This window comes from Prunus mume, linkage group LG2 (assembly GCF_029339155.1).
Source record: "Prunus mume cultivar Tortuosa linkage group LG2, ASM2933915v1, whole genome shotgun sequence".
Lineage (NCBI taxonomy): Eukaryota > Viridiplantae > Streptophyta > Magnoliopsida > Rosales > Rosaceae > Prunus > Prunus mume.
Window position 1 is genome coordinate 24,931,150 of NC_142699.1, and position 27,671 is coordinate 24,958,820.

Below are 27,671 nucleotides of genomic sequence, written 5' to 3' on the forward strand. Positions count from 1 at the left end.
CTGTAATGCACTTTCAATACCTTTATTTGCTTTCTTAGGAGTAGTGGTAGACTGTAAGGAAAATCCATCCATCAATATATCATACGACCCTTGATTTTCAAGGCGCCGGAGCACCATCTCTGTTATCGCCTCACTCACCCCATATATCATACGACCGTCGCTCTCTTAAGCAATGCGCCGGAGCACCACCTAAAACTCGCCACCAACACCACCACTAAACGGCCTTGTAGCTCAAAGCCGTGAACCTGACGGCCGAGATTCGTTCCTCACTCACCACAATCGCTTGATTAGAGTCGAACGTAAACAAAGCGCAACACTTAAACCATCTTCTACCCGAACCTCATCATCATCTCTACGCACGGTAGACCGTCCGCACGCCCGCGCACAACCGCACCGCATCTAAAAGAAGGACGTCCACGTGTTGATGCGCATCTCCTCGACCCGAAGCAGAGGTTGCAGATTTGCGACGGACCAACACTTTGCACGCCGGTGGGACTCGTTAAAACTTATGGTGGAAACTAGGCATTGCAAAGCTCAAAAACAAAGCTCAAAATGACTTCGAGGCTCCCGAGTCCACCTCACCAATCATCACCACCGAGACCAACACACGGTCGTAACCTCGACCAGCGGTCCAATAACAATGGATCGCACGAACGAGTCCATGGGAAAGCAAGCCGTTGTCGAAGATCTGATGGCGGCAGCCTACAGGATCAAAACATCCTTCATGGCCGCAATGGACAAATTCTTCTCGAGCTACAGACGCTTTTTCAGAGAGGATGCCGATGACATTGTCTGCGACACCTCCCGTAGCGGGCGAGAAGCCAAGAGCGCGAGAGGTTCGAGCCCCACGACGAGCAGCAGCCTCGGCGTCTCGCCGCACCTAAGCACCAAATTACGGCCAGCATTCATAGCCGCCGACAAACAATCGGGGCGGTCCCATCAATATGGGTAAATCCCGACCGACCTACCTCGCAGAGACGACGACGGCCCACTCCATGCTTTGGCCGTGTCATCAAGCGAGCAGCCCCGACACCGCGGTCCAACAACTTGGCCCACCACATGGCCGCCCGCACCCATCCTCGCCCAAGCAACTCGACCGCTACTTGTCGCAAAGAATACGGCCGAGTAATCCGACCGCTCACCATTACATATGTCGCATTGCCACAGCTCCCATCTTCAAGACGGTTCGCCGCTCAAACAACAACGCGTATGAACCGGTCAAACTTACGGCGCCACCCAATGCCGCCGGTTCGGTCATAACGGCCGAGTCCTCGCTCAAGTGGCCCAAAAATCAAGCCTCATGACGATGCGCAACAGACTAGCGGCCACTTCCAACCCACCTAGAGTTGCCCTCAAGATCCTCGGACCGAAGACGCCCGACGCACGACCAAGGACGGCTCAACCTGCAGAGGCTGGGGCACCAAGTTATACTGAGTGTACACACCCGGAAAGACCAGGACTTGGCGCGATTTGCTCTCTGGGGCTTATTGGGCACGCCACACATCAAAGCACTCTATGAGCACATTCCCCTATATCTTAACCTACGACCATGGCATTCATGAACTAGTGGAGCTAGAGGTTCGATTTCTTCGAATTTTCACGCGCTTAAGCGAAAGACAGAGAGCTACGCGCAAACCGTGCCAAGTTTAGAAAAATTAGAATCAAGGCTCGCCAGCTATTCGGCGCAAGTTCAAGAAAAAATGGCACCGAGGGCCTACGATGTAAAAGTCAAAAGAAAAAGAGGGGGAAGTAGGCGAGCGAGCTAAACAAAATGGCGCGCCAATATAAAGCAAAAGAAAAAAACATACATTCAGTCAATGTCAGAAGAAGGCCCACGCTTTGTATTTAGATGGAGAGATCGTTTCTTTTTTACAAAAGGAAAAAAAAAACAGCTAGTCATGGCCGATCACAACACAGAAGAAATATATATATATATATATGTATAGATGCATATATCTGTATGTCTATGGGAAAAGAAAAGTGTTTAATTATTACATGCCAAAACCTTTGAGCGGCCGCCCACCTAAACCCCCTCGCTAAACATTCCCCAGATTAGGCATGTTATCCTTCTCCAGGCAATGTCCCCACCATCTATATCGGCCTGCCACCTCTCCCGAATCAGCTTCCTTTCGATCAATGCCCTCTTTTTCTCGGTCGCCGCCTTAAGGATGTGCTTGGCCAAAGACTTCAGCTCGGTTCCGACCGCGACCGCACCATCTCGGCTGAAGGATAGGATTTCGACGAGCCTTGAGCTCGGCAATCAACCTCGACCGCGCAAGTTCCTCATTCTCTCTATGGATGACGAGGTCATTTTCCTTTAAGCGGGCCATGGCAGGTTGGACTTGGTCTTTTATCACCCTCGGCTCTTGCTCAAGCGAGCATCCTCGATCATTCTTTTGTTCGCCTCAAGATACCGACCGATCATTTCCTCGCCCTCGGCCAAGAGGCTCGTCCGGTGGTGAGTCAAGCGACCCAATGCCATGACCGTATCCAGATAGGACCTAAACTCCATGAATGCCTCAGCCGTGGTCATTTGGTGAACCCCAAGGAATAGGTACTCCCGGAGCCTTTGAATGACAGAGTCCTCATCCAAAGGGGCGGGGCCGAGCTGCCTTCTTCTTCATGAAGATTGGCATATAACTCCTCGAGATCATAGGAGGAAGTGGTTCCCTGAAAATGGAAGAATGGAGTCAAAATGGAAAACAACCAACTAGGACATGGCAAGTGACAAAGTGAAAATATAAATACTCACTTCAGCGGCCGACGGAGCGCTAGTAGCTTCGCAACAACAAGCTCGGTCGGAATCGTCGAGAGACGAGCGGCGGGCTCGGCGCCTCGGTAGCTATAGCCTCGACCACGCAAGCTCGGCCACCGCTGCCGAGCGGACCGCGCCACGGGCATACTCGCGGTGATTGCGGGTAGTGTGACGACCGGGAGGCTGGAAATAAAAATTTTGGTCAAAGCGGTGGCGAAATTCGAAAATAAAACGAAGGTACAGAAGAACAAATTGCTTACCAAGCGGATCATAATGCCGCCGACGACGGGGGCGGACGGTTCAGGCGCGTAACGGCCAAGGTAGGTACGGCAGAAGGGATTCCCACTAGGATGGCTGCGTTGGGTCCACGACAGGACCTCGTCATCCGATCGTCCGGCGGCCTCCTCGATGGTTGGCACCTCGACCGCTGCCTCGGCATCCATCGCTTGCCGCCACCTCGGCGGTGGCCGTCCCCTCGATTGCTACCTCGGCAATGCCACCTCATCGGCCAACTCCTCGGGACACCGCCTTGCCCCGAGGAAAAGACAGATTATCAAAAAGAAAGAGGAGGGTGTGGCTTGAAAAAGAAGAAAAGAGGTGATCGAGGAGGAGTACTTACGGTCACGAGAGGCGCCACTCACAATCCTGGGGACTTCTTCCTCGTTCTCGGCCTCCGAAAGGACGATGAGGACCCTTTTCCTCGGCCGCTCTAGCACCACCGCCTCAACGGCAACACCTTCGGCCGTGGCGGCCTCAACCGCCGCCGCTCCAGTGTTTGGGCCTCTCGATCCCTTTGCGACCTGTGGTTGTGTGTACAGGGAAAAGTAAGAGGTAAGAAGCAAGTAAACAAAGACAAAGGTGGCTCGGAGAAGCTAACGGCAAAGCGAAAAGAAAGAGGGCTTACCAATGGCAGCGATCGATCGAGCCGGCGGGAGGATGGTACGGTCCTATGCGCCGAAGCCTTTTGCACCCCACTACACCGGCGCCTGGGTCGGGCCGCGGTTGAGGTCGCGATCGCTGCTCTAACCAAAGGAGGGGCCACCACTGGTACGGCCGCGGCCGGCATGCTCTGGTCGAGGAAGCACGACCGGGCCTTCTTCCCTTTGGTAGCCTTGGGGACGAGGGTCCCATCCGCATTCTTCGAGCCCCCTCACGGCCTCTTCAACGGGCCGAATGAATCTGGCCGAGATGCACTCGCTCGTGCTCGTCCATCCTCGTCGTGACGCATTACGACGCAGCCAAGGCATTAGAGTGAGGAAGGTCATTCCCTTTGAAGCTAAAAGCAAATGCCAGCCACGCCGTCGGCGGCGTCGCCCTCCAAGACAAGAGCCGATTGATTGACAACGGGAAGCGGTGTCGTGCAGATCAAGCCAAGCCGCGCCACGAAGTTCGGCAGATAAACCTTAGCCTCACCTTGGACATGCCGCATTGAAGGTCGCGTGACGTGAAGGAGCCCCATATTTCCTTCAAATTGTTCTCCTTTTCACCATCGGGGATCACGGAGAGGTCGTGCTCCAAGAACAATGGGTACGCGGAGCAAGGCACACCTGAATCGCGACCACCCTCTCGACCAAACCATAGAAAAATTTATAACAAGTCGAGGCATTATGCTTCACGGGGCCCGAGCAAACGCCAACGGCTCGGTGTAGGTGATATTGGCGCTCCCCTGGGAAATAAGCTGCGCAGCCGAATCGAAAGCCCATAGTGAACCATCGTGCTTCGGCTTCATCCCGTCCGAGACAACGCGTGAAGCGTGCGATAGATATGACCGAGGAGGAACGGGCCGAGCGCCAGCCTTCGCCTGCGCAAGATAGTCGGCCAGGTGGGCAAACCTGTGGTGACTTTGTTCGCATGGGTGCGAACACGAACTTGCATAACCAATACAACAAGAATGTGGCATGCTCGACCTGCCCAAGGGAGCGATGGAATCGTCATCGCGCCGTCTTCCACGCCGGTTCTTTGTAGAAGCTAGAATAGTTGAGCATGTTCTTCGCCTTGCTCCTAGCAAGCTTAGCATTGAGGCCATGCGCCTGAAAACTCCCTTCGGCCTCGGGGCCACCAGAGCGGTATTTACTTCCACACCGAGAGGAGAGAGGCGAATAAGGCGGCCATGTCTAGAACGGTCGGCGTCATCATACTAAACCGAAGGTTCATGATATTTGTGGCCGACGACCAAAAGCATAGGGCTGCGGCCAAGAGCGACCGGTCCATGACGAGCGGCCGGTCGAACAGGCTTGATCAAGTGGTAGATGCCCCGATCCCTTCATTGCTGGCGAAGAAGTGTTCCATCCTCGCAGCCATTTCTCCCATCCGGGTCGAGGTTGGCCATTGGGGCTACGGTCCGTGACGCTTCCAATCTTGGAAATCCCCATCAAAGGCGAAAGGTCCACCAAATTGTTCTTCAAGTGAGCCACCAGCCTCTCGGCATCCCGCCATCTATAGAGGGCCGAGGACGCAGGAGTCGGTGGCGATGCCATCGTCATCACCAAGGCGTGACGATGTTGGGTAAGACCGAGCCCTAGATTTCTCGGCAAATGTCTTCGAATTCACGAAAGGCTTGGGACCGATCTTCAACAGATGTACGGGTGTTAGAGGCCATTGCAACGGATTAAAGTGAGGGTATGTTTGGAAAAAGTCGAAGGAAGGGTGATGAACACGAAGAACACCAGGAATGCTCAAAAGGGGCAGAGAGTTCGAGAGTTTTAGAAAAACACGGGAAGGTAATTGAAGTCGGTGGTCACTAACAAAGGGGATAACTGTGCAGAAAGGGGTTGAGGTGCTAAAATATGGAGTTCGAAAGGGTTGAAGAGTTGAGAGAAAGGTTTGGCAGAATTTGGGGGTTTGAAGGTTCCGAAAGCGTAAGGAAGGGATGAAGAAGGACATGCTTTTATATTGGCGCTAGAATTCAAACGAAAGGGCGTGGCTCTCTCGAGAGACGAACGGCCCGACAAGCGTGCTCAAAGGGCGCGATGACGCGTGTCAAAGCCCGAGGCCGACGCCGCTTGACGGACAAAACAACGGCTCGCACAAGCCCGGGCAATGATGGCCTACGAGGCGTGCTTGTGCATTTAATGCGCTGATTGACCTACGATTTAAAGCACCAATCACAATCACTTCGAGGAATGCAAGGGGTCCATCCCTTGGAATCCTTTCGCCTCGCCAGCCGCGATCAAGAATCCAGGATGTGGGGCAATGTTTGTGCCTAATAAAACACGGTCATGAATCGATTGAAGGGACTTCTTCGCCCTGTGCCTAGCGTTTCGTCAAGCATTTCACCATCCTAAGAGCAAAAGAAAAGCTGCAAAGGGAGAATCCTCATGGCCTCGAGAGCGCAGTTTTGAAAACCGAGGCCGAAGGCCGCAAAAGACACGGTCCGAAAAAGCTATGGTTGAATCGCCACGTGGCCTCAGGGCCCCACGCTTCATTTAATGAAGTAATGCCTCTGACTTCGCAGCAAAACCCACTAGGTACAAGAAACATTCAATGCACGAGGGGAGTGGCTGAAGTCAGGATTTTGTGATAGGAATTAGGGTGGTTAGGCGCAGACATTCTCACAAGTAATCTTACGACTTAGGGTCAGATCATCAACCACCAGTCTAGAGCATTAAATGAGTTCCCACGGCCAAAGGGGCAGAACCCACGATCAAGGCGGTGGCCGAGATTTGCCGAGATCTATGGGGGTCACACCACCATGCTTCTACCTAGACCACCATACTTCACGATCCCAAATGCCGATTTGACTACCCACTTGCCCCGGTCAGGCTCCACCGCGCAGGTCTTATCAGCCTCGAATGTCCCTCCAGGACTCCTATAAATACTAAGCTTAGGACTACGTTCAAGAGGTTCAAACACCAAAACCAAAAGCCTCCCACGGAGCAAATTATATTTTCCTGTAATGCACTTTCAATACCTTTATTTGCTTTCTTAGGAGTAGTGGTAGAGTGTAAGGAAAATCCATCCATCAATATATCATACGACCCTTGATTTTCAAGGCGCCGGAGCACCATCTCTGTTATCGCCTCACTCACCCCATATATCATACGACCGTCGCTCTCTGAGCAACGCTACCGGAGCACCACATAAAACTCGCCACCAACACCACCACTAAACGGCCTTGTAGCTCAGGTCGTGAACCTGACGGCCGAGATTCGTTCTTCACTCGGCCACAATCGTTTGATTAGAGTCGAACGTAAAACAGCGCAACACTTAAACCATCTTCTACCCGAACCTCATCATCATCTCGACGCAAGACCGTGGCCGCACGCCACGACAACCGCACCGCATCCAAAAGAAGGATGTCACGTGTTGACGCGCATCTCCTCGGCCCGAGCACCGTGCCGCGAGATTTGCGACGGATCAACAGTTTTATTTTTTGAAATAAATCTTAAATCTTTTTTTTTTCAATTTTAATTATATTATTTACTTCTTTTTAAAAAAATTATTTCTTAGTCCACGTGGCGCAATATGTGTGGTCTATGTGGATCCACTAATTGGCACATAGTGAAATTTATTCAATGTTTTAATTATTTGGAAAGATGAATATTTTATTATATTTTTATGCGGTGGGCTCCACTTTGCCACATCACCCACTTAAATTGGTGAGTAAATGACCTAGGTGCACAAAATTATAAAAACACCCGTACCAGGTCATCAAACTTAACGGACTTTTGGATGAAGTTGACGGTATAAGATAATGTGGAACATCAAACTGTGGTTAAGGGGGCAAAGTGGGTCACTTTGACTTCGAGGGAGTAAAGTGAGATTTGACCAATGTTTCAGGGTTGTAGCACTTAAACCTAAATATAAATAAAAATAAAAGGTCAATGTAAAATTACATTTTGTGGTTGGAGTTTGAGACATATAATAGTTGGATCTTTGCCCATTTTGTAATTCGATATAAATAACCGTTAAGCTACATATTGTTAAACAATTAGTTCACTTGTTCATGACTACTTTTGGAGTGCACGTAAGAAAAAATAGGTTTATTTACTGTAGCATCCCCTGAAACTTCGGTCAAATGTCCCTTAACCCCCAAGAAGTTAAAATGGCCCACTTTACCCCCTTGACCGTGATTTTGTATTCCACTTCCCCCCCACCCCACCATTAATGCCATCCAAAAAACCGTCAAAAAGTGACTGGTAAGGGTATTATGGTAAAAGCACCCATGTGGGCCAATTGCTGACCTTAGTCAGCTGTCTATGTGGCATATTGGCACCATTTGAAGCATTTAAGGTTCTCCAGAGAAAAATCTCTCCATCTTTGTTCGATTAAAGGGTGTGAAGATGAGGAAAGAACCTCCGCGAGGAGAAGAGGTGGCCGTTGTTGCACTTGATTGCTATTGTGAGCGGCTTGCTCAACTGCAGACTTCTGGGACAGAGTCCAACCCACTTCGGAGGTTCTTTGTGTGTCCAAAGTCAGAGGTAGGTTTTGTATTTGCCATTTTATCAAAAATTAGAAGAAAAAAAATTGTGAGAATGTGATGAAATCGTTGTTTGAATGCAAATGGGGGAAAAAAGGTTGTGGGTTTTTTGTATGGGTTGATATTGAAATGCCTCCCTATGAGAGAGCTATGATGGCTTGGCTGCTGAGTACAAAGAGAGAATTTGAAGATTAGATTGGGCGTGCAAGAGCAAGAAAGAAGAAGTTGTGGATTGCTCTGTTTATTTCTTGGGCCTTTGTGTTTATGATTTGGTTTGGCAATGTTGTGTAATGTAACTTAGGCAATGTGGTATGTTTGAAAGTTAGGTAATGTTATGTAATGTACATATTTAAATGGCAATTTAGGGAGATGAGGGTCTTTATGCAATGGCTCTAGCATTTTGCAAATGTAATGGTTTGAAAGCCCTTTTGTAATGGTTTCAAAGCCCTTTTGTAATGGTTAAGACTAAAGACTTATGTAAGCAACAGTAATTGTTGAAACCTTTAAGAGCTTTACAACTGCCATTGATTCATAACTTTACATAAACTGTATATAGTATCGTACATAAATTGTACAGTTTAAACCATAACTCAAAAGACTTTCTAAGCATATGTTTAAACCATGGTAATGCCAAAACAAAATACAAAAGATCTCATATGCACCATCCATGGCAATGTTGTACAATCTTGTACCCAAAAACAAAGTAGACAATCAAATATCAAATAGATAGTTTCTACCCAAAAACACATGTGTTCCTCAAGACACAGCAAAAACAGAGGAGAGATTTTCAATATCTCCATGGCTTAAACTTTGCCAAGAAGGCTTTCTTCTTAGCTAGAGACTTAAACCTAACTTTCCTTTATGGGGAAGCTTGTAAAGGTAGAGACGAATTTGGTGCTTTGAGATTAGGAGACTTGTTCAAACAGAGCAGCTTCAGAGGCTTGTTCAAACTGAGAAGCTTGAGAGGCTTGTTCAAACTGAGCAGCTTGAGATGCTTGTTCAAATTGAGAAGCTTCAGAGGATTGTTCAAACTAAGATGCTTTAGCTGGTTGGTGAGATGGTTGAGCTGCTTGGTGAGATGATTGAGATGGTTGAGTTGGTTGGTGAGATGGTTGAGGAGATTGGCTAGACTGAGAAGAAGCTTGGTGATGATTGCTCCTTTTTTTAGCCTTTGATATGATCTTAAAATTTTGGAAGAGTTATATTAAATGCCTACTGTTGGATTAATATCTACAAATGAAGAGTCTGAAACTGTTACTAAATAAAAGAAACCCAACTTACTGGTTGTTTTTGCCTTGATTGTCTTGTAATTCTCTGAGTGGATTTGTTGGCTTGATGTGTTGTCTTCTTTTGCCTTTGTGATGGTACCTGACCAACAAACATCACTAGGAAATCCATATCAGAATGCCAAACATACATAATTTTTTAAATCACATGCTTTGAATATACCTAGCTGCTACTCCCTGCTTCATTTACCCTTGGACATTTTCTCTTATTATGGCCTGGTTGCTTACACATGGAACACTTGATTTCCAAATTATACCTTGGCAAGTGTTTAGCTTTAGGATTAGAGCTTGGAGATGGTTCACCAGCTGAGCCTATCTTGGTTTTCTTTGGCCTCCCTGGCTGCTTATGAAACTTAGGTGGCAACAAAGGTGGCAAATTTGTTTTAGCCCACAAGTATTGACTTGCCATTGGATGAACCATGGGTTTGTAAGCTTTGATGAAAGCCTTTTTTTTGTAATAATCATGGACATAGCTAATGCAATTGCCATTTGACTACCCAATGGCAGCACAAGCATGCTTACATGGGATTCTAGTTAGATCCCATTGCCTACATGAATAACTTCTGTTTCTCAAATCAACTACCACCTGAGTGCCTCCAAAACACTTAACCTCATATTTGCTCTCCCTTGCAAGCCTTGGAATGCACCAGGCTGATTGCTTCCTAAGCTTCTCAAGAGTTGCAAAAACTTTTGGCCTCATATCATGAGCCCATTTCTCCATAGCTTCTCTTCTAGTTGCCATCAACAATATGATGTAATACCTGATCCTTTCAAGCAATGTTATGATAGGCTTGTCTCTAGCATCAAGGATAGACTTGTTGAATGCCTCATACATGTTATTCAAGAGAATGTCACATTTTGAGTGTGTTCTAAAGTGAGATCTACACCACTGCATTGGATCAAGCCTTGACAACCAATCAAAAGCTGGTCCTGACAAATCTTGGAGCTTTTTCATCTCTACTTGAAACCAAGGTATAGTTGTACTTCTTGCAGCAGCCTCCATATGTTGTTTCAGAATTAATCCTTTATGGCCAGCAAGTATAAAATTGGCATGCAGATGTTTAAGGCAATGCCTATGCTCAGAGTTTGGAAACATGTCACCCACTGCATCAATTAAGCCCTTTTGTACATCTGTAATGAACACATAGCCATTGCTATTTTCAATGCCAAGATCAACAGCTAAGAGTTCCAAAAACCAAGTCCAAGTTGCATAATTCTCAGCCTCTGCCACTACATAAGCTATTGGATACATGCCGTTGTTAGGATCAACACCAATAGCAGATAGTAATTGGCCAGGGTATTGCCCTTTGATGTGACTAGCATCCAAACCAATAACTGGCCTCAAAGCATCAATAAATCCTTTCTTTGTAGCTGCCAAGCATATATAAATCATTTCAAATCTACATTTGTCACCCTCCAAATTGGACTTAATCTTTACAGTAGTTCCCACATTTGTCTTTTTTAGCTCCTCAACATAATCCTAAAGAGTCTCAAACTGTTTTGTGTAAGTCCCCTCACTTACAGCAGTTGCCTTTTGCCTTGGCCTGTAAATCTGTGATCTTGAAGCTATGACACATATATCTTCATTCACCCTTTCCTTAAAAGCTCCTACATCCCAATTTATTATTCTAGACAGCTGTGTAGCATATCTCTCTACTAACCATGATGAGTTAGCATGGACATTGCGTTCAACAGTCCCACAAGTGTGCTCTTCTTCATAACTCTTAATTTGAATCATGCTACTTCCATTTACAGCTGAAGCATAAACAAACCATGGACATTTTCCATTCTTGATCCCATCACAAACTGCTCTAACTTTATCTTTATCATTCTTGGATAACTTAATCTTCCTTCTGTTGAACACTGAGTAGTTTCTCACTGCTTTCCTAAAAACATATACATTTATAAATCTTAGACCAAGCTTCAAGATTGGGTTATTCAAATTTTTTTCAGGCCTAAAATCTTCAAACTTGGGCAGTTTCCTCTTCCTCTTTCTCATAGGCAATGCAACCTCATCACATGAGCTACTATCCAAGCTATTAACATCACTTACAGCCACATCTTCTGATTTCTCTCCTTCATCTGTAGCTGGATCAATATTTGGAGCATTGTGGTCAACATAGTTGTCAGATGCTCTATCATCCTTCTCCAGCAAGCATTGTTCATCTTCACTTTGGTCATAAGCACTATCATAAAATTCAGGGTCTTCACTGTTTTCACTATCATTTTCAGCCCTTTTGTCATTCTCTCCCTCTTCATATATAGTCTCATCCTCCACATTTATACCATCCGAAACAATACCTTCATCATCTTCTTCATCCACATTTACACCTCAGGAATAGTTCCTTCATGCCTATCCTCAGCCACATTTGTACCCTCAAGAATAGTGCCTTCATCACCAGCTTCCTCCACATGTATAGGCTCAAGAACAGTACCTTCATCACCCTCGTCCTCCTCATCAACATCAATGCCATCCTCCTCATCCTCTCCATCCTCTTCATCCTCCTCATACATACCCTCATAACCAGATTGTTCAAATTCAACAGTTAGGTTTCTTGCAATAGGACCCCTTTCACTCCAAGCCATTGCAGATTCATCCACACTAATAACAGTGGGGTGTTCAAAGTAAATGACAATCACTCTTTGAAAGCTAGAAGGCACCAAATTACACTAATCAAATAGCTGAGCATCACTATCTATACACACTTTTTTACCATTTTGTATCCTGTCACAACCACTTGGTCATGATGCCCAAGCTATTTTGCATAAGCATATATCTCTAACAAATTTATGTAGTCCAAAAGACACCAGTCCAAATAATCAACAGAACCCCCTACATAAAACCATCACTCATTAAGGTTTGAGGATTTTACCATTTTACCTCCATGGTGTACTTCAAAGGTGACTATTCCTTTGTCATATGCACAACATAACATAAAAACACACACTTCAACCACTGCCTAGTCGTATGTATAGTTTAACCACTGCTTAGTCATATGTATAGCAACACAACCACCAAACTACCAGTCAACACTAAAACGACCCTTAAACAACTAGCAAACAAGAACTAGTAAATAATAAAACAACTAGTAAAGTACTAAAACGACCTTTAAACAACTAGTAAACAAGAAAACATAACAGCAACACATAGTGGACCACAACACCTTTGGACCCGACCCAACAAAGCAAGCAGACAATAAAGAAGTTTGAACCTCGACCACACTTTATAAATCTACCGCTTTCGTCGATTTCATTTCAAAAGCAAAAGCAAAGGGCCACTTACTGTACTCGGGTTGAGAACCTCATTTCTCTCTTAGCACCGTCATTGTCCAATCTGTCCAATATTCGCGCAATGCCCAAATTTTGATTCTTTGATTTCACTTTTCTGCAATTTTTGATTCTTAACAAATGTTTGAATCTCTCTCTTTGATACAGTCCAAACCCTAATCTCCCCAAATTATATCGGTTGAGATTGGCCAGATTTTACGGTCACCGCTTAAATTAGGATTTTCAACGCTGTGGGGTCCAATATGCCACGTAGGGTGACTAAGGTCAGCAATTGGCCCATGTGAGTGCTTTTACCATAATGCCCCTACCACGTCAACTTTTTGACAGTCTTTTGGATGGCGTTAATGGTGGGGTAGGGGGAAGTGGAACACAAAATCATGGTCAATGAGGTAAAGTGGGCCATTTTAACTTCAGGGAGTTAAGTGAGATTTGACCGAATTTTCAAGGGGTGCTATAGTAAATAAGTCGAAAAAAATATGCCAATTGAGTGCTAGGTCAAACAAAATAAAGGTTTACCTGGATAAATTTTTGTAAATTTTGGTTACCCCACGTGGCTGATATACCATCCAATACATATAGGACATGCGGAATATTTTTATGTCTTATGTGTATTGGACAATATTTCCACATGTTCCATATGTATTGGATGGTACACCAGCCACATGGTGTACCCGAAATATGCAAAAAATTACTCATTTACTTGATTGGATGGGTCAATTGTGTAAGAATTCATAATTTTTGGATATTTATTTTTCAAATTTTAAAAGATATTCACTCTCTTACCGTGACACTAGGTTTGGTGTTACTTGAATAGGTTCAACTAGAGGGGTCAATTGGCTATGCCATACCCGCCTATTTAGGAAAATCATCAATCCCGGTCCAAGTCCATGGCCCCGTATGGGGTTCGGGTCGTGCTCATGACTGGCTACTTAATGGACCGATATGGGCCCACGCCAAATTTGACTTATGTATTGCATTTTTTTTGTAATTTTTTTACAACTTCATTTAAATCTTTTGTACAATTATGTATATACTAATAAGATTTATTATTTGTTTTTAAAAAAGAAGGTAAATAACTTTACTTAAAGTACATTTAAATAGAAAATAGCTAGATTATTGTTTGGGTTTTAAAAATCAAAACTTGAAAAATAAAATTATTATTTTTTATACAAATAAAACATTAAATTTTAATGTATATTATTAGAGAAAAGAAATAGACTTGATATAAATGTAATAATTTTATATATTATTTTTCTCTCAAACAAGTATAATTTAATAAATGGGCTTTAAATAGGCCGGTCCATTAAATTTCGGGCCGGCATACCTCGCGACAGCCATAGACTGACCAAGCTCATTTGACCTAATTACCTTGTTCCGACACAGCCTAAAAATAAAAATCGTGTCGGGTCGAGCCTTACTTCAAAGGGCAGTATTTGAGCCGGCCCAGTCGGTTGACACCTCTAAGTTGAACGCAAACTAGTTTGGATCCAACTCAACTTTTGAATAAAAAGTTGAGCTTGAGTAATTTATTTCAGGGGTTAACTATTGATTTACCCCTTGAACTTGTACGTTACTTTTAATTTGTACTCTCAACTTTGTTTTTGGAAAATTGAGTACAATGACTAATTTTTATTGTTAATTACCCCTACTATCTAAATCTCAACATTTCATCAAATTTGTTGTTAAATATGAGGGCAAATTGGTCATTTTATATGTTACAATAACATGAAATTTCAAATAAATAAATAAAATCATTTTAATAAATAGAGGGGTCCCACCCATACCTTCCCTCTGTTGTAAAAACAGAGAGAGAGAGACAGAGAGACAGAGAGAGAAGGTTTGTTGGGAGGGATGGTTCTGGGGTGGAGGATGACTTGCAGTGGTGGTCATGGGGAATAGGGAGAAGAAAATGGGTGGTTGTGTTCTGGGGTTTTGGGTTCGTTTGGGGGAGAGGGGTGTGGTGTGGGTGAAAATGAGAAAGGGAGGAGGGAGAGGGGATGGGTTTGGTCTGTGAGTTCTAAATTCATAGTCTGTGGATTTTGGGTTCTTGGTTCTTGGTTTGTTGGCGAGGGCGTAGGGTGGGTCTGTGAGGGGGGAGTGGGGTAGGTCTGTGGGTTTTAGGGTTTAGGGTGGGGAGATTGGTCTGGAGTAAAGGGTGGTGGTCATGGGGAAGGGGAATGGACGGAGAAGAAAACCAAAAGGGGGTTTGTGTTAGCGTGGGTGGGTCTCTAGGATTTTTTTATTATTTTTGTTCTCTTTTTCTAGAATTTTTAATGATTTGAATGACTATTGGATGACATATTGTTGATTTAGACGGTAGGGGGATTGGCAATAAAAATTAGTTGGTGTACTCAATTTTCTAGAAAAGAAATTGAGGTGCAAATTGAAAGTAATGTACAAATTTAGGGGGTAAATCGACAATTAACCCTTTTATTTCAGTCAAATTTTTGTTAGACAAAATTTGCAACAGCCCATCAGAACGCTACAAAAGAAAGTCGTTTTCATTTTTCCCTTACCTTACCCACCAACGAATCGGACAGAGGCATAAGCGCGTATTTTATCCACTACATTGGTAACTTCAGGACGTCATCGCAGCCGTTCATTTCCTTTCATACCCGTCGCCTTCCCAAGATTGATAGTCCTCCATTCAATCTTCAGCAGCAGGGTAAATAAATCTCTCGAGGCTCGATTTCCAGGTATTCTTCAATCAATCAAATCAAATCACTGCTCTCTTCTCTATCCAAGAGTATAATTTTCCACCACCTTATCTTCGCCAATGGCCTAAATTAGGATTTCGCTGCTTTTACTTATTTATTCATTTCGATATAAAGAAGAAAAAAGATAATTGATAAATAAAGTAATTGAGGGGTTGAAGTGATGAGGAATTGATGACATGGGAGATTTGTAAACATTACAATCGTTATCAGATAAAAAAACAAAAAAAAAGAGTCGGGTTCTCATAAATATTTCATACAGAGGAGGATTTAGCTGTGTCTCCTCTTATTATAATTTGTGATATGATGTTCATCTTAAGGATGATAATTCTCTTGAATTGTGATTAAAATCTGACTTTAAGGTAAGTCATGGCAGTAAGAATGAATATAAAACAATAAAGTAATAATCTTTTTTATTTATTGTTGATTTTGAAATGCATTGTATTATCCTTGGGCCTTAGAGGGAAATAGTGATGTGCTTAAGATATTTGTGGTTTGAGATGAATATAATGATCAATGGTTAGTAATCACATTGTCATATTAGAGTTAGCGAGTGTTATCTTTCAATTCAAGGATGTAGATATGGGATAACAATGAGTTACATTGCAAGAATAATGCTTTCGTTTCACTGTAACAGCTTATCCATGGCAAAGAAACGGGGCAAGGCGTCAAAGGGAAAAGGCCTACCTTTAAGTCACGATGATGGGAGTAAAAAGATAGGGAAGAGTTTAATGAAGAAAATAAAGAAATCTAGGAAGATAAGCGCATCTTCCATGCCTACACCTACACCTGTGCTTAACAGTGGCCCTTCTGCTTCCAATGTTGCTCATGCTACTTCATCTAGTCATGCTAATCCTACTATTAGGGAAACGGTTCGGCCCAAAAAGAATGAGAAGGATAGTGGGCAATCACATTCTGGTTTTATATTCATGTGTAATGGAAAAACGAAACCTGAATGCTATCGATATCGTGTTTTTGGGCTACCCTTGGGAAAGGTAGAAGTTGTAAAGAAGATTAAACCTGGTACAAAGCTATTTTTATATGACTTTGACTTGAAGCTCCTTTATGGCACATACAAGGCAACTTCAAATGGAGGATTGGATTTGGAGCCAATTGCGTTTAAGGGGAAATTTCCTGCACAGGTAACAATGTTCTATATGAATATGAAATGTTAATTCCTAGAAAATAAGACCAACGAGTGCCCAAAAATAACCCCTTTGTTCACCGTATACATCGTACATATCTTGTTGACCTTGTCCTTTAATAAGTATGACATTATTCAATGCTATTACTAAACAACCCCTGGCCCTTTGTATTTCTGAGTTACTTAACTAAGCTAGCTACTTAACTTAGTTACGTATGTGATCAGGATTTTTTCTATGTTTATATAAGTGCATACAGTATTTTCCAAAGAGCTGTTGATCATTACCATTGTGTGTGTTGACTGCATCCTGTGTCCAACAGTCATGATTGTTGCCCCACCTTTTTCATCTTGCAAGAGAACAGTTATATATGTGCAACTATTGTATAAATACATGTGTGTATTTGGAAGAGGTCTTACAGCCTTTAAAAAGAAGTGGGATTATGGGACATAAGATAGCTTGCCTCTCATTATGTCTAATGAGCTTCCAGAGGACAGGAAAAATTTTGTGGCTAGGATGGAAAAGGAATTTTTTATCGAACTCCTGCTCGAATGGTAGCTTGAGGGGTCTGAAACATTCAGCCAACCCAGCAAGATTACTTTTCTATACTATATACATTTGTTCAATCTAAGCCCAGGTATTCTAGTTGAGCTAAGTCACAGTAATTCCTTGTAGCTGTAATATGACGACAGTTGAAGGGTTGGCGATGATTGATGGCACCGTTATGGTAATGAAAACAAGGATCTGACATTTTTGGTGGTAGAAGTTGTTGGCTTGTTCCCCATAGAGTTTAGTTGGGATGTAATTTTATCACCTTTTCTTGAACTGTTTCATTAGAAAAAACTAGATATGCTACTCTCTTCCTTTTTTTTAATATAAATTCTTTCTGTAAACAAACCATATGAGCCCTTAGAATCTTATATTATAATTGAAGTTGTAAAATGGAGATTAAATTAGATGGTGGAAAGTTGGAATCGGGGGTTGAACATCATGATTTTTCAAGTGGAGATGGTGCTGGTTACAGCTACAGAAAATGAAAAAGAATGTGCGGACTAATGGCGGTGGTGTTGGTGACACTTGTGAATTTTTGTTTGTGGTGGCGGCGGTTGCAATGATGGTTCAAGAACATTGGTAATGGGACCATAGGAGGCTTGACAGGTGACAGTTATATGTAAGTGTTGTTGGGAGGAAGGGTTAGTGGCGGTTATGTCTAGAGTGTTTAGACAATAGGATTTGTGGCATAAAATGTGATAGTGCAGCAGAAGGTGGCTTGATGCTTGTAAAAGGCACAATCTTAGTGACAAGCTCACTGAGAGTGTTTAAGTTGTGGATCTAGCCGATAGAAGAAGGTTTAGAACACAATGCCAACCAATTATTGAGTGAATGTGGAAATTGACAATCTATTGGTCATTCATTGATTTTCTACTTGAGTCCTCTTTTTTGCTTTTAGAGTTCTTCAGATGTTACATCAAATTATGAGACCTATTTAAAAAAAATTAGATGAAGATTTGTTTCGCTTTTGGGTTTTATGTGAGATGTTTTATATCCATTGATAGAAGAAAATGTAACCTTATGTGATTTGCTTCATTTCTGATTTTTTTTTTCATTTTTGTCAATCGTTGTTCTTATATTTAGGTCAGATTTAAGATTTTCAAGGACTGTTTACCTCTTCCGGAAAATGCCTTCAAAGTAGCTATCAAAGACAACTATGAGGGAGGTTCCAAGTTTAAGCAAGAGCTCAATAACAAACAGGTAAGATTTATAACTGTTTGTTCCTTAGTGAAAAGTTGTTCAACTAGTTGCCTGTCTTTTAAAAAAATATGTTATATTTTTAGAAAATATCATTTCTTACTGATATATTTTTTTTTTTGCGAATTTTGATGAAGGTGCATGCTTTAATCTCATTGTTCCGCCTAATCACTGCATCTGTGCCTACTCCTGCTGCCCCTCTCCCAGATGTGGCTAGATCAGGCTTATTTCGATCTCCTATTACAGAAGAAGAATTTCATCCAACAGCAAAAATGTGTCTTCAAGAGGGCTCCTATTTACCTGGCATGCAATGTACTCATGAATTACCAATTCATATGCAATCCAAGCAGGTAGTCAGATATCCACTTTACGATAAATGTGAGGTTGAAACACACGTGGCACGTGCACAGCCTCCTACAGAACCTCGACATGTTGTTCAGCATGCTTCTCTTCCTCATCATGCCGATTCCTATTATTTAGCAGCAGAACATGAGCCATACTTGCCTGAACAACCTTTCCTGTCTTATCAGGATGCATATAGAAGGTGCATTCTTTTGTTGCATTTCTGTCCAATTACTACTTTCAGCTGTGATTTTGTGGTATTTTGTACATTTGGTGGTCTCTATTCTGTATCTTCTATTCTATTATGCAAAGGGGATTCCTTTGTGTCCGCCTTTATTTTTTTCTTTCCCAAAATATTCCTCTATAAATCATACCTCATTCTCCTATTTAAATTACTCCACTGGCTAAACCACCTACAGTTACAGTTACATTATGTCCACATCATGTTTTTACATATTTATATTTTTCATTAATCAGAGTTAATCCTCGCACATGTGAAGCATGTATAAATAATATTGTCATACATTTTCACAGGTTTAGGGTCGCACTTGAGGACGAGATGGTTCCCAGGGATCAAGTTGTTACGTATAGAAGCGAGTGTGACAGGTCACAGTTGCCGCAGGGAAGGGAGCGAGATGTTTTTGCCCATTCCGATTATGCTGCTGAATTGTATAGTCGAGAGTTGCCCACTGCTGCAGCCTCACGTGTTATGTTGCAATCACATTCTTTAGCACCATCTTATGAACGGCCATCAACTTACCAACCGTATTATCAAGTGACAGCCCATCAGGATCAGAGCTATCAGAGCTGGGTGTATGCTGATCCTCTTCAAAGACCATTGCATGGTAGCTCTAACTTAGTTGAGGCAAATATTCCAGTCTCTTCACGCTTTTCTTTCACCGGAGCTGCCCGTTACCACTGAACGAGACTTGGATGTGCAGATTTATCTCAAGTCACACTGGTATGGTTTGTGTTGCTTTATTGTCAAATGCCGATTAGAACTCATGATACAATGATCATACGTTGTCTTTAGTTTCCTGCCAGAGAACAGTTTATTCTTTTTATTTTTATTTTTCCTAAAAGTTTTGTATAGAAGGGGAGCTACTGGTGCCCTGCTGTCATTGTGTACAAAGCATCGGTCCTTTTAAGACATCCTGAGGCATAATGTATAGCGCGGAGCAACCAAATAAATTAGATGAGCGTACAACAATCTGAAACGCTTTTAGTTTTTCCAAAAGCACTCTTAAACCGACCCTAAAACTTAGTTCAGACTCATTCGAACATGTTGTCCCATTTGAACTGATTGAGCCAATGAATGTCTCACTGTAAATTTGGAAGTTACTACTAGTCTATTCAAGATCAATAATCACTATGCCGTGCCAATTTGTCAGCCATGTAAATTTGGCCCACAAAATCTTCTTACTGTTTGCCTCTTGTGTCATTAATGATCCATCCAAACCCTCATTGCCTCCTTTGCTAGTTGGGCTAGGCTGGTCCCTTCCCTGCCCTGCCCTGCCCTAAATAGTAGCCTAGCCCGTGGACTGTGACATTAATATAGGATTTGCAGTCACCCGTGAGTCACGAGAAGAGACTTTCATGAAACGGGAATAACATTATTTTGATATTTCCAGTCAATAACGCTATGACATGTATAATAACATTTTCATATGACATAACATTATTATTTGGAGATAGCAAAACAGTGCTATTCTCGTTGCAACTTTGATTTTCTCATGAGTGACCGACCTAGTTCAACTGGCTTACCAAACTTTCTTGCTCTCTATTTCCTCATTTTTTTTGGGTTGTCGCCTAAGTTTGGTGCCTTTTTAATCGGGCCCTCATCTTATATTCCATGTGTAATGAAAGCATAATGTTGTGTTCTTTTCTCATTTGGTAGAGATTTGAATATAATTGATCCCACTTTCTCCTTTGGGTAAGCGTAAGTCTCTCTCTGTCTCATTTTATATTTTGAGTTTGGTACTTTAGCCTAGTAAGTCAGCGACAACTCCCAACGTGAGGCCGGTTTCAAGGTCAGACGTTTACCAGCACTCTCATTAATTATACATATTGGTATTGTTAAATTTTTGGACCTAAATTCAACTCAACTTGTTTGACTACATTAATATTATTTAAATATTAATATTTATCGTTGCAAGGGCTCATGTTTCCTTCAAGTCTTTCCGTCCTTTGATGATATGGCAGAGGCACACATCGTTTTGTGTACATATGCGCCTGCTGCAATCTCCATCTAGAATAGTCTTTCATGGATCAAAACTTTATAAGAAGAAGGGCGATGGATTATGGAGTGTGACCAAGCAAAGCATTGCGCAAATAGAATAATGAGTAATCTTTGACCGTTAATGCATGTAGAACCCACCATATTTCATAAATAGTCAAAAATCATCTGGACGAGAATGATTTTAACAAGTCATAAAATAAGTAAGGGATGATAGCAACTTACAATGATGACATAGACAGACCTCAAAGTCTACTAGACGACGCTGGCATGCTCATGCCTTTATTTTGTTTTAGGGTATAAACTTTAATCTTTTGCAAGTTATTTGGGGGTACTTGTTTGGACTTTGGAAGGAGAATATGTGTTAGGGAGAAAGAAAGAAAGAAACTATAGCATGTGCAAGCGTGATGAGGTGACAAGGAGAGGATCAAACAAACAGACATATAAAAATTATAAAATTTAATAAATAAATAATAAAGTGAACATATGCATAATGCATGCATGTCTCTGGACATGGTTACTAGCTCAGCTTAAACTACTCTCTCTCTCTCTCTCTCTCTCTCTCTCTCTCTCTCATTGTGTCTCTCATATTTATGGGAAAGATTGGTTGAGGATCTTAGCCTCAGCTGGAACATGATTATGATGTGGACGGTTGAATAATTGAATTTACTGGCATGCATGTACATGAAATTTCAGCGTCACAAAACTCACAAAATGCCATATATATATCTTCAAAATTTTCAAGATAAAGCTGCAAAGTTTGAAAGAGATAATTACATGTGGAACGACTGTCCGTATTTGCACCTACATGTGCATGTATAATCTTTTCCATCTGAACTTCAAAAACAAAACAAAAAGGAAAAAAGAAAAATTCAAATCAATATGATGAACATGTGGGCATTCTTTGTTTGCATCTCTGCACCTTCCTATCTAAATAATTTCCAATTTATTATAAATAATATAAAATCAATCAATTTGTTATTAATTTTATTTATAATATATATAATCCCTTTCAACCGAAGAATTTCTCAAATAGTATTATTTGAGAGATGAGACGTTCATCCGTTCGATATGCTTATATATATATTCATCAACTTGTTCTTTGATGGAGTCAAAACATTCACTTGAAAGCCTCCCTCATGAAGTTCAAGTTCTTGAATCTTGACCTACACAAAAATCCAAACCAAATCCCACAGTGCTTCGACGGTGAAGAACGGCTATATATTTATGAATTATTAAAGAGATATACATATGTGTCATACCTGAACAGAAGGGTCCAACTTGTATATAATTAACAAGTAGACAGTGCCCATGTGAGCATAAATGTATAGGGAGATCCTACATCCCTTCTTACATATATTCAACGAAGCAAAGCAGACGTGAAAGACTAAACCACACACACACACACATATATATATATATATAGTTGGGATTAAGTTGAAAAATCTTTGAATGGATCTGAAATATATCAAAACCAATATTTAGATTTTATTACTGATATATAACTAGCTTCACATTTGTAGAAAGGGGCAATTACCGAGCGAGGATCGAGAGAGTGACACATGAAAAAAGAAAATAAAAAAAGTTGAGAAATGGGAGTCGTAGGATCTACTCCATCTCCTCATCTTTATGTTTGATCTCCTAATCACTTGTGTTTGATTTCTGAGATCTTTATGCTGAAAAAGGGAGTTCGATCGACTTTGCTTTGAGAGGGTATCGTATCCTTCTAGTTGAAAACTTATTGAAAAGACTTGATTATGTTCAATCTTGTCTGTCTTGCAATGAAGAATTGTATTTGTACATCTTATACTGAACTAGGCATTACAAGAGTTAAATGGAAGAAAGCAAAAACAAGGTAGAAGCCTTATTTACTTTGATTTTATCGAAAAATAAGCAAATTAAATGCTCGTTTTGAAATGATTTTATTTCATTTTATATTTCTTAAATTAAAGAGAAAAACTAAATTGTGAGAGAAGGAGAAGATGAGAGAAAATTTGAATAAATTTTAAAAATCTTTTACTTTATTCATTTTCTCTTTTAAATATTTTATTATTATTATTTCATCTATTTACTGCTCTTCATTAAATACATACAAGCATATAGTGGAAACGTTATCATACGGGCCCAACAAACAATTTAAATGTCATCAAACAGACTTAGTTAAATACTGTCAGAAAGAAGTGGTAGAATAGAAATTACACATATAAAAGGAAGCGTCAAAACATCTTTTTCTTTGTTTCTTTGGATTTAATAATATATTTTTACTTTCATCTCTTACATATCTTTTTTGTTGGATTTCATTTTCATCTCATGTTACCAACACATAAGACGATAAACTCGAAAACCTGACCAATAAAAGCCCTTCTCTCTAACCCTATTTTCCTTTCTGGCTAGTGCATCTCCTCATTATCACAACACCAACACTTCATACTCTCTCTGATCTGATCTCTCTATATCTTGATGTCCTAATCTCTAAGACAAAAGGAAACAAATTTATCGAAGCCAGGCACTGCTAGCCAAGAGACACACACCAAAATTAAAGGTGGATCGAAGGCATGGAAAGCGCCCACTTCCTTCAGAAGCATCGGAGGAGAAAGAGAGAGATCCTCAGCAGCACCATGACTTCACTCCTAATTATGAATCAAACTGGACAGAAGCTGATATGTCTGCCATGGTTTCTGCTCTTACTCAAGTTATTGGAACCACCGAAGATCATCACCAAGGAACTGTGGTGCAATCAAACCCTTCATCCATCTCTCACTCTATAGTAAAAGAAGAACCGGACCGCCCTGAGCCGGTTCAAGAACAAGGTACGATTTTTTTTTTTTCTTTCTATAAATTTTTTTCTCCTTTTTTTTTTTTTTGTGGGTTTGGTTATTTTGGTTTATGATATTGACATATGCCTTCACAATATAGTTGTGATTTTGATCCATCTTTTGTTTGTTTTGCATTGTCAAAAGTTGTAATGGTCTAAATATGTGTCCATCTGAAATTCCTTTTTGGGCAAGATAATCAAACTTAAGAAGCTATAGCTATGGCTAAGATTGCTCTCTCTTCCTAATATATATATATATATATGTGTAACTTGCACAGATGAAGTTTGACCAAAGACTTTTAGGAAACCTACATCATAGACAAGTTCAAAATTATTATTGCTTCCTACCTACCTTCCGTGAAGAACCCTCTTTCTATCTCAACGAGCTGAAAATGGTTCTTGTTTCTATCTGAGACATTCTTTTCATGTTTTTCTCAAACTTCACACCATTGTGTGTGTTTTGTAGTCATTGAATATCTATATGTATGGTTTAATTACAATTCAACCTTGGGCCTATCTTTTTGGTTTTCTAGCTAATTCGAGAGTATTTGTCTCGGCATTATCCGATCTTTGATAGTGACATCTAAAAACTTTATAGCTATCTTTACTTTGGTGGTGCTATATTGTCACTTAACTTCAAGTTTTCTGGAAGATTTGATGACCCCAAAATTGTTTACCCAAAAATGTGGGGAACCCTTCTCTATCTTTGTCTTGCTTTTTAGCTAGCTCTTTTAATTTAAACCTTGACATATATATATAGTGCTTTAGCACCGGTAGGGCACACTTCGCTGCTGATCACACCCCTCTTCTAGCTAGATTCCTTCCACATTGAGAATGCATGGCAAGTCAGGACGTACGTGTCAATGCATCAACTGGGAATTAAAATACTCGTGTTTTATTTATGTGTAAACGTGATAGCTTTGTAATTAAACTCATGATGCTTGATGTATCTGAAACTACATTGTTTTGCTCAATTTTTAATGTGTTGTGTGTTAATGTCTGAAATTACGTTGTTTTGCTCAATTTTTAACTTTTAATGTATTGTGTTTGTGTCTGAAACTACGTTGTTTTGCTCAATGTATATCAACTTAACATATAAAAACTTGAGCAAAATGACCCTATTTCTGTTTTCAATTCTATTGTACAGCGTACAATATATATCTTTGGCTCCTACTTAATAGATGAAACTTTGTGTATGTTGTTATTTCATGACGTGCATGTTTGTGAATTAAGAGACTGTAAGGAGACGACACTATAGAGGAGTGAGACAAAGACCTTGGGGGAAGTGGGCAGCTGAAATACGTGACCCAAAGAAAGCAGCCAGAGTTTGGCTTGGGACTTTTGAGACAGCTGAAGACGCTGCCATTGCATACGATAACGCGGCTCTCAGGTTCAAAGGCACGAAAGCCAAGCTCAACTTTCCTGAACGAGTTCAAGGCAAGACTGACTTTGGCATGCTTATGGCTACTTCTGGTTCAACAAGAACAACAAGTAGTAGCAGTGCCTCTACTCAACAAAATCAAAATTTCACGAGGCCAGCCGGTAGCGGTGTTGTTGCTCATCCGCCAGCTGCTCCGTTCATGGCGCAGCAGCCGGAAACTTTCCCTGATTTGTATCAGTATGCACAGCTTCTCTCCGGGAATGATATTGATTTCTCGTACCACTCTTCCAATCTATTTAATCACCAAGATCCATTTGGTTCACAAATTTCATCACCAACAACGCATTTTTCATCCTCGAATGCATCGCAACCGCCGCAAAGACAACAACAAGATGATCAAGACGAAGATGGGAAGGACTGGAATTGGAATAATCCAAGCCAGTAGTAGCTGCATGCGTATTTAATTTTGATGAGGTTCAATTCTATGTATTATATATTTATATATATTGAGAGGAAAGTTTACTATTTGAAATCATCAATTTTATGTTCAAGTTCTAGCTAGCTAGTTAGTTTGATCATTTAATTTCAAGTCTTTTTTTTTTCGTTCTTGCCTGAACTTCTACGCATTGTTGTAGTACCATGCATTGAAAAACGCCCGTCTAGTTATGAAGGAGAGAATCGTACGTATAGGCTATATATATTCAGGCATTACCACATGGTTTTCAGGCTTGAGACTTGAGTATGTCATCCATATATTTCAATTCTCGGTATAATCCTCTCTTAAGCATTCATTATAATTTACTGCCGAGACTTCAATCGCTTTTTTTTTTGAAGTGATAAGAAATGCATGATGATTATTTTAGAGTTACGATAACAGTTGTCTATGTCATTCCACACAAACAGCGAAGAAATTATTTGCAGTTCAAAATAGTTTCTTACATATCGCTATGTGTAAATATTATATCCCCGAAGTTCAAGATTTATGCGTCAATTTTGCAGCCCAAAGTTTGGAATAAATAAACTTCAATCCACAATACAATTGACCGTAGAAATTAAGAGAGGAAATCCATTTCTTCGAAAAGAAAAAAGGAGAAGAAAATCTTTGAATTGAATCTCACATCAAAATATTGCTAGCGTAAGAAAAGTCACATCGGAATATTTGTCACTCATCTTAATGCCAAATTGGTAAAAATCTATGACACATGAAATGAAGTGCCGTCACTTCACGAATTAAAGGGAGAATATTATTGTTCCCGATCGATCCTCTGATGGGATTGCAAAGTCTCCAATCAAACAACAGATGTTATCGTCCTTGTTACTAAGAAGGAAATTAAAATGGTCACTTAAAACAGAAAAAATAAATAATTATAATAATATATTTTCAGTGCATGCTAACTTTTTTAAATACACGAACCTTGGCTTCCCATGATGAGCCATCATAAGTGGAGGTTGCAAATTGGGACACGTTACACTTTGCAAATCCTTAAAGTAGGAAATGGAACCGACCAACCATCGAGCTTCAAAAACCTTAAACATCTCCAACTCCGGGTGGCAAGCAATTTGAAACACCAAAACCAAAACACAAGCAGAAATAAATAAATAAATAAATAAAATTGGACAAGGTAGAAACGTGCTGTTCTTTATTCTCCCACTTGGTTTTTGGGTTTGCGATGAAGTATAAAAATAATAATTGAACCCAAAGCTCTTTTCTTTTTTTTGTCGTAAGGATCAGTACAAATTGAAAGACAACGGCTAAAAACCATGCGCATGCTAAAGCTCCAGTGGGCCTTCAACCCACTTGTCCCTGAAAGGTTAGCTCTTGTGGGCCACCCACAAATCTTCCAAAGCCCAAAAAGGCTGATCTGCCTGCCTACATAATGAACTGCAAAACGACAAAAAGAAAAAGGGCAAACAAGGAGAAGCTTCCCTCTCGTCTTTCAATTTTTGTCTTCTTCAGTCACCTTATTGTCATGTGTATTTCATTCACACATTAGTTTGTGCATGAAAATGTTAGGCTTTGATAACCATTTCAATTTTATTTTTAGTTTTTATTTTTTATTTTTTGTGCTAGAGTATAGAGAAAAAAGAGAGAGAATAAAAGTGAGAATGAGAGTGAAGATGAGATTGAGAGGAAAGATGAGAGAAAATGACGGGAGGGAAAAGTAATAAAAGTGAAAGCAAAAAATAAAAATTGAAATCTTTTTGAAATTATTTTCACTTTTATTACTCATCTCCTCTTATCCTCTCTTTCAATCTCATCCTCACTTTTATTTTCTTTCATACTTTAATACAAAAATTAAAATTAAAATTAAAATCGTTATCAAACAAATCCTAATATTTTGCTCATAATGATAATAAAGCGTTTATGTATGAGTGAAATACAAAAAGGGAAAGTAGCAAGCATTCTTTTTCTTTTTTCCTTAATCTTTACGCTTTTGATTGCGCATGATTAGAGTGACATGTGCTCACTTATCAAGGCAAGCATGGGATTTGGGCAAAATCAGGAAAATATGCTGATATTGTGGGGCTGGATCCCACCTTGAT

General features: G+C 41.0%; 2 protein-coding genes across 2 annotated transcripts; both read left to right on the top strand.

Moving 5' to 3' along the window:
- The first annotated feature begins 15,302 nt into the window (after positions 1-15,302).
- Positions 15,303-19,903, top strand: LOC103322143 (uncharacterized). The gene is made up of 5 exons (XM_008224024.3): positions 15,303-15,444; positions 16,100-16,604; positions 18,240-18,356; positions 18,491-18,897; positions 19,230-19,903. Exons 2-5 carry the CDS (start codon positions 16,107-16,109, stop codon positions 19,615-19,617), a joined length of 1,410 nt encoding a protein of 469 aa, XP_008222246.2. The 5' UTR covers positions 15,303-15,444; positions 16,100-16,106; the 3' UTR covers positions 19,618-19,903.
- Positions 19,904-23,260: 3,357 nt separating this feature from the next.
- Positions 23,261-25,688, top strand: LOC103322144 (ethylene-responsive transcription factor ERF113). The gene is made up of 2 exons (XM_008224027.3): positions 23,261-23,741; positions 24,980-25,688. Exons 1-2 carry the CDS (start codon positions 23,594-23,596, stop codon positions 25,570-25,572), a joined length of 741 nt encoding a protein of 246 aa, XP_008222249.2. The 5' UTR covers positions 23,261-23,593; the 3' UTR covers positions 25,573-25,688.
- Positions 25,689-27,671: the final 1,983 nt, after the last annotated feature.

Bases quoted from the DNA above. Each gene is read 5' to 3' on its own strand.
- LOC103322143 (XM_008224024.3), top strand. From the start codon at position 16,107: ATGGCAAAGAAACGGGGCAAGGCGTCAAAGGGAAAAGGCCTACCTTTA. The intron at 18,357-18,490 runs GTAAGATTTATA...ATTTTGATGAAG, and splicing joins AAGAGCTCAATAACAAACAG to GTGCATGCTTTAATCTCATT. The intron at 18,898-19,229 runs GTGCATTCTTTT...ACATTTTCACAG, and splicing joins TATCAGGATGCATATAGAAG to GTTTAGGGTCGCACTTGAGG.
- LOC103322144 (XM_008224027.3), top strand. From the start codon at position 23,594: ATGTCTGCCATGGTTTCTGCTCTTACTCAAGTTATTGGAACCACCGAA. The intron at 23,742-24,979 runs GTACGATTTTTT...TTGTGAATTAAG, and splicing joins TGAGCCGGTTCAAGAACAAG to AGACTGTAAGGAGACGACAC.